Here is a 12,695-nt window from a genome sequence, read left to right on the forward strand (position 1 = left end):
CCACTTCCCTGCCCACTCCATTATCCCCTTATCGGTTAAGAAACTGTCTATCTCCACCTTAAATATATTCAATGTCCCAGCCTCCACAGCTCTCTGGGGCAGCGAATTCCACAGATTTACAACCCTCTGAGAGAAGAAATTCCTCCTCATCTCAGTTTTAAATGGGCGGCCCCTTATTCTAAGACCATGCCCCCTAGTTCTAGTCTCCCCCATCAGTGGAAACATCTTCTCTGCATCCACCTTGTCGAGCCCCCTCATAATCTGATACGTTTCGATAAGATCACCTCTCATTCTTCTGAATTCCAATGAGTAGAGGCCCAACCTCCTCAACCTTTCCTCATAAATCAACCCCCTCATCCCCGGAATCAACCGAGTGAACCTTCTCTCAACATCCTCCAAAGCAAGTATATCCTTTCTTAAAGACCTGGCTGGAGAGTCTGCAACAAGGTGTCACAGTCTCAGGATAAGGGATCGGCCATTTAGGACTGAGATGAGGAGGAATTTCTTCTCTCAGAGGGTTGTAAATCTGTGGAATTCGCTGCCTCAGAGAGCTGTGGAGGCTGGGTCATTGAATATATTTAAAGTGGAGATAGATAAGGGAGTGAAGGGTTATGGGGAGCGGGCAGGGAAGTGGAGCTGAGTCCACGGCCAGATTAGCCATGATCTTGTTGAATGGCGGAGCAGGCTCGAGGGGCCGTATGGCCGACTCCTGTTCCTATTTCTTATGTTCTTATGTTCTTATGTTATGATCGTATTAAATGGCGGAGCAGGCTCGAGGGGCCATATGGCCTACTCCTGCTCCTATTTCTTATGTTCTCCTCATCTCCGTCTTAAATGGGAGACCCCTTATTCTGAAACTGAAATGCAGAAGCCAAGCGCAGGCAGCGGAAGGAGCACACGACAACCTAACCCCCCCCCCACCCACCCGTCCCTCCCTCCAACCAGCGACTGCCCCAGACACCGCCTGTGACAGAGACTGTGGGTCCCGCATTGGTCTCATCAGCCACCTGAGAACTCAGTGTTAGCGTGGGAGCAAGTCATCCCCGACTCCGGGGGAACCGCCTAAGAAGGAACCCCTCAGATAATGGAGCAGTCCGCGCCCGCACACAGCAAGACCCTGACGACATTCAGGCTTGGGCTGATAAGCGGCAAGCAACATTTGTACCCACACAAGTGCCAGGCAATGACCATCTCCAACAAGCGAGAGTCTAACCACCGCCCCTTGCTACTCAACGGCCGAATCCCCCACCATCAACATCCTGGGGGAGGGGATCACCATTGACCGAAAACATTACCGGGCCAGCCACATAAATACTGTGGCAACAGAGGTTTTGGGGTGGTCTTGGGTCTGGCCTGGAGACAACGAAGGTTGAACAGGTTCCCACTGGTTCGATAATTTCTTGCACTGGCAGATTTCGTCCAGTGCGCCAGTGCAGCCTTCGGCCGCCTGAGGAAAAGAGTGTTCGAAGACCAGGCCCCTCAAATCCACCACCGAGCTCATGGTCTACAGGGCTGCAGTGGTACCTGTGAGGGCTTTTCTCGGGGAGTGTTGTTGTGCCTTGGGTGTCTCTCTCTGGGCTTCTGCCCTCACAGCTTATGCCTGGCCTGTGAGGTACCCTGAGTGCTGCAAGAGCACCCCTGGAGAGACTGTGTCCACAGCTTATGAAGGGGGTTTTGAGACTCGTGCGTCCCCACAGCTTATGCCTAGCCTGTGAGGCACCTGTGAGTGTCAAACACTCCTAACCCCTTCTTCCCTAGCCTGTGACACACAGTTGAGCGTTTTCGAGGCGCTCCTAGCTTCCCTTACACGGTTCTGACATAAGACTCACGATCAGGAGATGTAATACAATAGAACTGAGACAAGGTGATTCCAAGAGGAACTTTAGGCTTCCAATTTATTTGACAAGGTGTATCTCAACAAACAGCAATACACCAACAAAACAATCCCCCTAAATCCCACTAAAACGGCCCCAACGAAAATCTTTACACAAGTTTAGCAGTACAATGCCCAACCTCCCACCTTTCCTGGCCTAACTGAGTTGGGAGTTCTGGGGACCAGAGGTTATACTCACTACTGTGCCTTCCGCAGTCTGGTGGTTTGTTTCTTCTATCTTCGGTGTCTTCGGACACTGGTTTTCCTTCAGTGTCGAGAGGCTTGCTGGTTGTGGTTGTTGGATGACGAGGGCAGGGAACCACTCACACTACGTCAGAAACCCCTTTTTATAGCCAAACTATCCAGTCCGCCTCTCCTGCTGAAATCGATTCTTCCCATTGGTGGGCTTTGTGATTTTGAAAAATGCAGCAGTTTTAGATTATTGCGGGTTTTTTTCCACTGATGTTAACCTACTCAAGGTTTGAGTGGGTGTTGATTGGGTTGGCCTCCTGTAGCCATTGTGTCGGTCCTTGGTTTGTTTTGGGTTCGCTAGTTTTCTGAAGATCTGCATAATTTCCTTCCGTAGTGTAAACATGGGGAAGACAATAGTCCGATAATGGCTGTAAGTCAGTCCCAGTTTTCGAGCAAGTGCTCTCCCATTGGCATGTTTCGGGCTGACTCTGTCTCACCATTGGCCCTCCGGTGTCCTCCCCCGTCCAATCACTGCTCTGCCACGGTCAAACTGTATCGGTTTCAATTCACAGCACAGACTGATCCCACAGCCCTTTTCCTTCTGGGTAAAATGAGGGGGTTTTCGTCCTCCCTTACATAATCGCCCTCCTGTATGGCTCAGAGACATGGACCATGTACAGTAGGTATCTCACCCCCAGCTCATGGTCTACAGGGCTGTAGTGATACCCGCCCTCCTGTACGGCTCAGAGACATGGACCATGTACAGTAGACACCTCGAGTCGCTGGAGAAATACCACCAACGCTGTCTCCGCAAGATCCTACAAATCCCCCGGGAGGACAGACGCACCAACGTTAGCGTCCTCGACCAGGCCCAACATCCCCAGCATCGAAGCACTGACCACACTCGACCAGCTCCGCTGGGCAGGGCCACATTGTCCGCATGGTTCCCCCAGACACGAGACTCCCAAAGCAAGCGCTCTACTCGGAACTCCTTCACGGGCAAACGAGCCAAAGGTGGGCAGAGGAAACGTTACAAGGGATCACCCTCAAAGTCTCCCTGATAAAGTGCAACATCCCCACTGACACCTGGGAGAGTCCCTGGCCAAAGACCAGTCCGCCCTAAGTGGAGGAAGTGCATCCGGGAGGGTGCTGAGCACCTCGAGTCTCGTCGCCGAGAGCGTGCAGAAACCCAAGCGCAGGCAGCGGAAGGAGCGTGCGGCAAACCAGTCCCACCCTCCCCTTCCCTCAACGTCTATCTGTCCCACCTGTGACAGGGACTGTGGTTCCCGTATTGGACTGTTCAGCCACCTAAGGACTCGTGTTTCGAGTGGAAGCAAGTCTTCCTCGATTCCGAGGGACTGCCTATGATGATGATGGTGAGTTTAGTTCCACTCCAGCTTGTTGAGATGGATCATTGCAGCGAGGAAGATCGAGAAGAGGGTTGGGGCGATGACGCAGCCCTGCTTGACCCCGGTCCGGATGTGGATTGGGTCTGTGGTGGATCCGTTGGGGGGCAGCCGAAATGGAGGAGGCCGCTCCATAGACCCTCACGATTGACAGTGAGGTCAAAGAAGGCCGTGTACAAGGTTTTTGCTGTTCCCTACATTCCTCTGGCAGTTGTCGCGCTGTGAAGATCATGTCCGCTGTACCCGTAGCGGACGGAATCTGCACTGTAACTCCGGGAGGAGCTCCTCAGCCAAAGGGAGAACGGTTGAGGAGGATTCTAACGATGACTTCCCCAGTGGCCGACAACTGGGAGATTCCTCTGTAGTTGGTCACCTGAGAACTAACTTTTAGAGTGGAAGCAAGTCTTCCTCGATTTCGAGGGACTGTCTATGATGGTAGCAACAAGAGCAGGTCGGAGGCTGGGTATTCTGCGGCGCAGTGTCTCACCTCCCCACTCCCCAAAGCCTCTCCACTGTCTCATCATCATCATCATCATCATCATAGGCAGTCCCTCGAACCTTGCTTCCTCTCTTAACACGAGTCCTTAGGTGGCTGAACAGCCCAATACGGGAACCACAGTCCCTGTCACAGGTGGGACAGATAGACGTTGAGGGAAGGGGAGGGTGGGACTGGTTTGCCGCACGCTCCTTCCGCTGCCTGCGCTTGGGTTTCTGCACGCTCTCGGCGACGAGACTCGAGGTGCTCAGCCCCCTCCCGGATGCACTTCCTCCACTTAGGGCGGACTGGTCTTTGGGCCCAGGGACTCCCAGGTGTCGGTGGGGATGTTGCACTTTATCAGGGAGGCTTTGAGGGTGGTCTCTGTAACGTTTCCTCTGCCCACCTTTGGCTCGTTTGCCCGTGAAGGAGTTCCGAGTAGAGCGCTTGCTTTGGGAATCTCGTGTCTGGGGGACCATGCGGACAATGTGGCCCTGCCCAGCGGAGCTGGTCGAGGACGCTAACGTTGGTGCGTCTGTCCTCCGAGGGGATTTGCAGGATCTTGCGGAGACATCGTTGGTGGTATTTCTCCAGCGACTTGAGGTGTCTACTGTACATGGTCCATGTCTCTGAGCCATACAGGAGGGCGGGTATCACTACAGCCCTGTAGACCATGAGCTGGGTGGTGGATTTTAGGGCCTGGTCTTCAACCACTCTTTTCCTCAGGCGACCGAAGGCTGCACTGGCACACTGGAGGCGGTGTTTCTCAGGCTGTCTACAAGGAACAAGTCAGGGAGTGTGATGGAATACTCTCCACTTCTTCTTTCGTATGGCAGCAGCAAAGCAAATCAAACGTCAATATCCAAGTCGGATATCCAGGCCAAAGCTTCCGGTGTAACAGCGTGGATATCTTGTTGGCTGATTACGAATTTCCTCTGAGGACAATGCTCAGTGATTTAAACGGTGAGAGATTGTGAAATGTCGGTGTACAGAGGGACCTGGCTGTCCTTGTACACCAATCACTGAAAGTTAACCTGCAGGTACAGCAAGTGATTCGAGCAAATGGTATGTTGGCCTTTAATACAGGAGGGTTTGAGTACAACAGTAAAGATGTCTTACTGCAGTTATACAGGGCCCTGGTGAGACCACACCTGGAGTATTGTGTACAGTGTCGGTCTGCTTACCTAAGGAAGGATATACTTGCCATTGAGGGAGTGCAGCGAAGGTTCACCAGACTGATTCTTGGGATGGGGGGATTGCCCTATGAGGAGAGATTGAGCAGACTGGGCCGATATTCTCTGGAGTTTAGAAGAATGAGAGGTGATCTCGTTGAAACATACCAGATTCTGAGGGGGATTGACAGGGTAGATGCAGGGAGGATGTTTCCCCCGGGCTGGGGAGTCTAGAACCAGGGGTCACAGTCTCAGGATAAGGGGTCGGCCATTTAGGACTGAGATGAGGAGGAATTTCTTCATTCAGAGGGTGGTGAATCTTTGGAATTCTCTGCCCCAGAGGGCTGTGGAGGCTCAGTCGTTGAGTATATTCAAGGCTGGGATCGATAGATTTTTGGATATTAAGGGAATCGAGGGATATGCGGATCGGGCGGGAAAGTGGAGTTGAGGTCGAAGATCAGCCATGACCACATTGAATGGCGGAGCAGGCTCGAGGGGCGGAATGGCCGACTCCTGCTCCTATTTCTTATGTTCTTATGTGTAACAACGCGGATATCTTGTAGGCAGTGCTCGATGACGTGCTCCAGGGTCTGATTAGGAGCTCCACAGTCACGTGATGGGAATGTTTTAATCTACCACCTCATCGTAGGCAGTCCCTCGGAATCGAGGAAGACTTGCTTCCACTCTAAACACGAGTCCTTAGGTGGCTGAACAGTCCAATACGGGAACCACAGTCCCTGTCACAGGTGGGACAGATAGACGTTGAGGGAAGGGGAGGGTGGGACTGGTTTGCCGCACGCTCCTTCCGCTGCTTGCGCTTGGTTTCTGCACGCTCTCGGCGACGAGACTCGAGGTGCTCAGCGCCCTCCCAGATGTACTTCCTCCACTTAGGGCGGACTGGTCTTTGGGCCCAGGGACTCCCAGGTGTCGGTGGGGATGTTGCACTTTATCAGGGAGGCTTTGAGGGTGGTCCCTGTAACGTTTCCTCTGCCCACCTTTGGCCCGTTTGCCCGTGAAGGAGTTCCGAGTAGAGCGCTTGCTTTGGGAGTCTCGTGTCTGGGGCATACGGACAATGTGGCCCTGCCCAGCGGAGCTGGTCGAGTGTGGTCAGTGCTTCGATGCTGGGGATGTTGGCCTGGTCGAGGACGCTAACGTTGGTGCGTCTGTCCTCCCAGGGGATTTGCAGGATCTTGTGGAGAAGGTGGCCACATGGACGATGATCAGTTCTGAGGTGGTCGATGGTTAACGTAGTATCTCCAAATTTGCAGATGACACTAAGTTGGGTGGCAGTGTGAGCTGCGAGGAGGATGCTATGAGGCTGCAGAGTGACTTGGATAGGTTAGGTGAGTGGGCAAATGCATGGCAGATGAAGTATAATGTGGATAAATGTGAGGTTATCCACTTTGGTGGTAAAAACAGAGAGATAGACTATTATCTGAATGGTGGCAGATTAGGAAAAGGGGAGGTGCAACGAGACCTGGGTGTCATGGTACATCAGTCATTGAAAGTTGGCATGCAGGTACAGCAGGTGGTGAAGAAAGCAAATGGCATGTTGGCCTTCATAGCGAGGGCATTTGAGTACAGGGGCAGGGAGGTGTTACTACAGTTGTACAGGGCCTTGGAGAGGCCACACCTGGAATATTGTGTACAGTTTTGGTCTCCTAACTTGAGGAAGGACATTCTTGCTACTGAGGGAGTGCAGCGAGGGTTCACCAGACTGATTCCCAGGATGGCGGGACTGACCTATCAAGAAAGATTGGATCAACTGGGCTTGTATTCACTGGAGTTCAGAAGAATGAGAGGGGATCTCATAGAAACGTTTAAAATTCTGACGGGTTCAGACAGGTTAGATGCAGGAAGAATGTTCCCAATGTTGGGGAAGTCCAAAACCAGGGGTCACAGTCTAAGGATAAGGGGTAAGCCATTTAGGACCGAGATGAAGAGAAACTTCTTCACCCAGAGAGTGGTGAACCTGTGGAATTCTCTACCACAGAAAGTTGTTGAGGCCAATTCACTAAATATATTCAAAAAGGAGTTAGATGTAGTCCTTACTACTAGGGGGATCAAGGGTTATGGCGAGAAAGCAGGAATGGAGTACTGAAGTTGCATGTTCAACCATGAACTCATTGAATGGCGGTGCAGGCTCGAAGGGCCGAATAGCCTACTCCTGCACCTATTTTCTATGTTTCTATGTTGTCCACCAGCAAGGGTCTCGCTTTGGGAGTGGAAGCAAGTCTCCCTCAATTTCGAGGGACTGCCTATGATGATGATGACTATTTGCGAGGATGGTTTGACTGTGGGCTCCTCTGTAAGGAATCCATTCCGTATGTCGCTGTGCTTCCAAGCATTTCTCCATCGCTCACTGGGGCGGAGGGGAGATCGCCAAATTATTGGTCCAATTCCCATTTTGAACGTATTTCTTTTTCCTTCCTCTCCCGTAGGCAACGCATTGGAGAAATCTTTCGCAACATTCCTTCTGCGTGAGAATGAATGACAGCTCAAGTGTAACCTCTCCCGTAAGTACCTTTCCCTCCTCGCTTGCCTTCCGACTGCTGCCAAAACCCATCACCACGGGCGATGGACTCTCAAAGCTAAGCTGCCCAAGAACCGACTGGAGATTTCGGTTAATCGTTTCTGGGGAGGTGGGGTGCTGAAGATAGCATGGAGAGAGTTGGGTGTCCTGTGCAAGAAACACCAGAAGCTAACATGCAGCTACAGCAGGCAATGTACATTTACAATATACATCAATGATTGAGTGAAGGAATTGAGTGTAATATCTCCAAGTTTGCAGATGACACTAAACTGGGTGGCGGTGTGAGCTGTGAGGAGGATGCTAAGAGGCTGCAGGGTGACTTGGACAGGTCAGGTGAGTGGGCAAATGCATGGCAGATGCAGTATAATGTGGATAAATGTGAGGTTATCCACTTTGGTGGCAAAAACAGGAAGGCAAAATATTATCTGAACGGTGACAGATTAGGAAAAGGGGAGGTGCAACGAGACCTGGGTGTCATGGTACATCAGTCATTGAAAGTTGGCATGCAGGTACAGCAGGCGGTGAAGAAAGCAAATGGTATGTTGGCCTTCATAGTGAGAGGATTTGAGTATAGGAGCAGGGAGGTCTTACTGCAGTTGTACAGGGCCTTGGTGAGGCCACACCTTGAATATTGTGTTCAGTTTTGGTCTCCTAATCTGAGGAAGGACATTCTTGCTATTGAGGGAGTGCAGCGAAGGTTCACCAGACTGATTCCCGGGATGGCAGGACTGACATATGAGGAGAGACTGGATCGACTGGGGTTTAGAAGAATGAGAGGGGATCTCATAGAAACATATAAAATACTGACGGGACTGGACAGGTTAGATGCAGGAAGAATGTTCCCGATGTTGGGGAAGTCCAGAACCAGGGGTCACAGTCTAAGGATAAGGGGTAAGCCATTTAGGACCGAGATGAGGAGAAACTTCTTCACTCAGAGAATTGTGAACCTGTGGAATTCTCTACCACAGAGAGTTGTTGATGCCAGTTCATTGGATATATTCAAAAGGGAGTTAGATGTGGCCCTTATGGCTAAAGGAATCAAGGGGTATGGAGAGAAAGCAGGAAAGGGGTACTGAAGTTGCATGATCAGCCATGATCATATTGAATGGTGGTGCGGGCTCGAAGGGCCGAATGGCCTACTCCTGCACCTATTTTCTATGTTTCTATAAGGAAGGCAAATGGCATATTGTGCTTCATTGCAAAGGGATTGGGAGCATGAGTAAGAAAGTCTTGTTACAATTGTACAGATCCCTGGTGAGACCACACCTGGAGTACTGCGTACAGTTCTGGTCTCCTTATCTAAGGAAGGATCATTATCATAGGCAGTCCCTCGAAGCGAGGATGACTTGCTTCCACGCCAATAAGGGACGAGTTCACAGGTGTTTCAACGAAGGAGCTAATATTCCAGATCCCGAACTACATCCTGAAGGGTGGAAGATGCCTGTGGGTGGATTGTTTTAACGTGGGGTGACCGTTGCACACCAGCCACCACACGGGCTTGACAGAGCGAGGTCTTGGTCCAGGGGCAAGGGTTAACCAGGACGACTGGAGACCTGCTCTGCTGCACGGGCCCAGTGCGCGCACGTATCGCACAGTGTGGGCTGGTCCGTGCTGTCCCTGGGCCCCTGGCCCCGAACTCTCAAATATATGCTTGCCTTGGAGACAGTGCAATGGAGGTTCACGAGATTGATTCCTGGGATCACAGGGCTGTCCTATGAGGAGAGATTGTGTAGAATGGGCCCATACTCTCTGGAGTTTAGAAGATCTCATTGAAACTGTTATGTATGTAATAACTCGATAGAGTGAATATTGTAAAATAACACAGCTGCAAACCTGGTCTTGCTTTATTAGGGCGCAAAGTGATTACATTGCGAGAGGGATGGAGTACAAAAGCAGGGAGGTCCTGCTGCAACTGTACAGGGTATTGGTGAGGCCACACCTGGAGTACTGCGTGCAGTTTTGGTCACCTTACTTAAGGAAGGATATACTGGCTTTGGAGGGGGTACAGAGACGATTCACTAGGCTGATTCCGGAGATGAGGGGGTTACCTTATGATGATAGATTGAGTAGACTGGGTCTTTACTCGTTGGAGTTCAGAAGGATGAGGGGTGATCTTATAGAAACATTTAAAATAATGAAAGGGATAGACAAGATAGAGGCAGAGAGGTTGTTTCCACTGGTCGGGGAGACTAGAACTAGGGGGCACAGCCTCAAAATACGGGGGAGCCAAATTAAAACCGAGTTGAGAAGGAATTTCTTCTCCCAGAGGATTGTGAATCTGTGGAATTCTCTGCCCAAGGAAGCAGTTGAGGCTAGCTCATTGAATGTATTCAAGTCACAGATAGATAGATTTTTAACCAATAAGGGAATTAAGGGTTACGGGGAGCGGGCGGGTAAGTGGAGCTGAGTCCACGGCCAGATCAGCCATGATCTTGTTGAATGGCGGAGCAGGCTCGAGGGACTCGATGGCCACCTCCTGTTCCTAATTCTTATGTTCTATGATGGCTGGCCTTTTATTCCTGGGCCGCACACACGTGCGCACAGCCCAATGACCTCCGACAGTGACACCACCTGGTGGCTAGTAACCCCAAGCATACATACATGACAATATCCCCCTTTAAGTTATTAGTAACAGTCTGTTTACAAATTGAGACGCTCCTGGGCTTTCCGCTCCCGAGTTGATTGTCTCAGTTCAACTCCAGCCTTGGGCGAGGGTTCTGAGTCTGTTGTGACTGGGGGCTGGGGCCGATCTGATGGGAGTGGCAATGATCATGTCAGGGATTGAAAGCCCAGATTCATTGATAACAGCAGAGTCCTCTGATGACTGAGGGTAGGTTGGTTGGTCACTGATTGTGTCTTCCTCAGACTGTTCCGGTTCATCCGTGTGCCGCAGCTTGATCTGATCGACATGTTTCCTGCATGTCGCCCATTCTTGAGCTTGACGATAAACACTCTGCTACCCTCCTTGGCCGTAACAGTACCGGCGACCCACTTGGGACCTTGACCATAATTCAGCACATACACAGGACCGGTAACAGAGATGTCGCGTGACACAGCAGCACGATCATGATACCACTGCTGACTTTGACGTCTGTATTCAACGTGATCGTTCAAGTCGGGGTGGACAAGGGAGAGCCTGGTCTTGAGACCTCTCTTCATCAATAGTTCAGCAGGGGGGACCCCGGTAAGCGTGTGGGGTCTTGTCCTGTAACTAAGCAACATGCATGACAAGCGAGTCTGCAGTGAACCTTGAGTTACACGTTTCATACTCTGCTTGATGGTTTGGACAGCACGCTCTGCTTGACCATTGGATGTGGGTTTGAATGGAACTGACCTCACATGTTTGATACCATTGAGTTTCATGAAGTCTTGAAACTCCAGACTAGTGAAGCAAGGTCCGTTGTCGCTTATAACGATGTCGGGCAGACCGTGAGTGCCAAACATGACACGAAGGCTCTCAATGGTAGCTGTGGATGTACTGGATGACATGATTATACACTCTATCCACTTGGAATATGCATCCACCACAACTATAACCATCTTTCCCAGGAAGGGACCTGCAAAGTCGATGTGGATCCTGGACCATGGTTTAGATGGCCACGACCACAGACTCAGTGGCGATTCCGCTCGTGCTTTACTAAGCTGCATGCAAGTGTTGCACTGATGCACACATGATTCCAGATCAGAGTCAATTCCAGGCCACCATACATGAGACCTGGCAATGGCTTTCACCATGACAATCCCGGGATGAGTGCTATGTAGATCATGTACAAATTTCTCTGCCTTTCTTAGGCATAACAACACGATTACCCCACAGTAATCAATCTGACTGAATGGATAGTTCGTCTTTGCGACGGTTGTAAGGTTTGATCTCATCACCCATTTGCTTGGGTCCGGCAGACCAATCACCACTAAGGACACAACGTTTCATAATCGACAATATCGGGTCCTGGCTGGTCCAGGTCTTGTTGGGCCGTGACAGGGGTTCCTTCACTTTCAAAAGCATCCATAACTAACAGTAGGTCTGCCGGTTGTGGCGTTTCCACCTCCGGTGTGGGCAACGGCAGACGGCTCAGTGCATCGGCACAATTCTCGGTGCCAGGTCTATGGCGAATGACATAATCATAGGCAGATAATGTCAGCGCCCACCTCTGGATGCGGGACGATGTATTGGTATTTATACCTTTGTTTTCCGAAAATAATGAAATGAGTGGCTTGTCATCTGTTTCCAGTTCAAACCGAAGACCAAACAGGTACCGATGCATCCTTTTAACACCATACACACAGGCTAATGCTTCTTTTTCTGACATGCTGTAGGCTCTTTCTGCCTTTGCCAAACTTTTAGAAGCATACGCAACAGGTTGTAGTTTACCCGACTCATTAGCTTGTTGGCGCACGCAACCAACCCCATATGACAAAGCATCACAGGCCAATACTAGACGCCTACACGGATCATAATGTACCAGCAGCTTGTTAGAGCAAAGCAGAGTAGTAGCCTTCTCAAAAGATCTATCTTGAGACGCACCCCAAACCCAGTTGTCGCCTTTTCTTAGCAGCATGTGCAGTGGTTCTAATAAAGTGCACAATCTCGGTAAGAAATTACCGAAGTAGTTGAGCAGACCCAGGAACGAACACAGCTCCGTCACATTCTGAGGCTTGGATGCATTTTTGATGGCCTTGGGTTTCGAGTTCGTAGGCCTGATGCCATCAGCAGCAATTTTCCTCCCCAGGAAATTCGACTTCCGGTGCCATGAAGACGCACTTCGAACGTTTCAGTCTGAGTCCCACTTTGTCCAGATGATGTAGAATTTCTTCCAGGTTGTTCAGATGTTCGGCGGTGTCACGACCTGTGACCAGGATGTCATCTTGGAACACGACGGTTCCAGGGACGGACTTCAGTAGATTCCCCATGTTCCTCTGAAACATGGCGGCAGCCGAGCGAATTCCGAAAGGACACCTGTTGTAGGTAAACAGTCCTTTATGAGTGTTGATGCACTTAAGTTTCTTCGACGCCAGCTCCTGTGTCATGGAGGCCGACGTCAGA

The 12,695-nt window shown here is 50.8% G+C and overlaps 1 protein-coding gene across 2 annotated transcripts in view; it reads left to right on the top strand.

The window, feature by feature from the left end:
- Window positions 1–12,695, top strand: part of arhgap9 (Rho GTPase activating protein 9) — a 135,924-nt gene that overhangs the window by 85,812 nt on the left and 37,417 nt on the right. For both annotated transcript variants that reach the window (XM_070869746.1, XM_070869747.1), the window contains exon 7: window positions 7,560–7,634. In XM_070869746.1, coding sequence (XP_070725847.1) covers window positions 7,560–7,634 — 75 coding nt within the window. The remainder of the gene's footprint in view (window positions 1–7,559; window positions 7,635–12,695) is intronic.

Source organism: Pristiophorus japonicus, chromosome X, assembly GCF_044704955.1.
Source record: "Pristiophorus japonicus isolate sPriJap1 chromosome X, sPriJap1.hap1, whole genome shotgun sequence".
Lineage (NCBI taxonomy): Eukaryota > Metazoa > Chordata > Chondrichthyes > Pristiophoridae > Pristiophorus > Pristiophorus japonicus.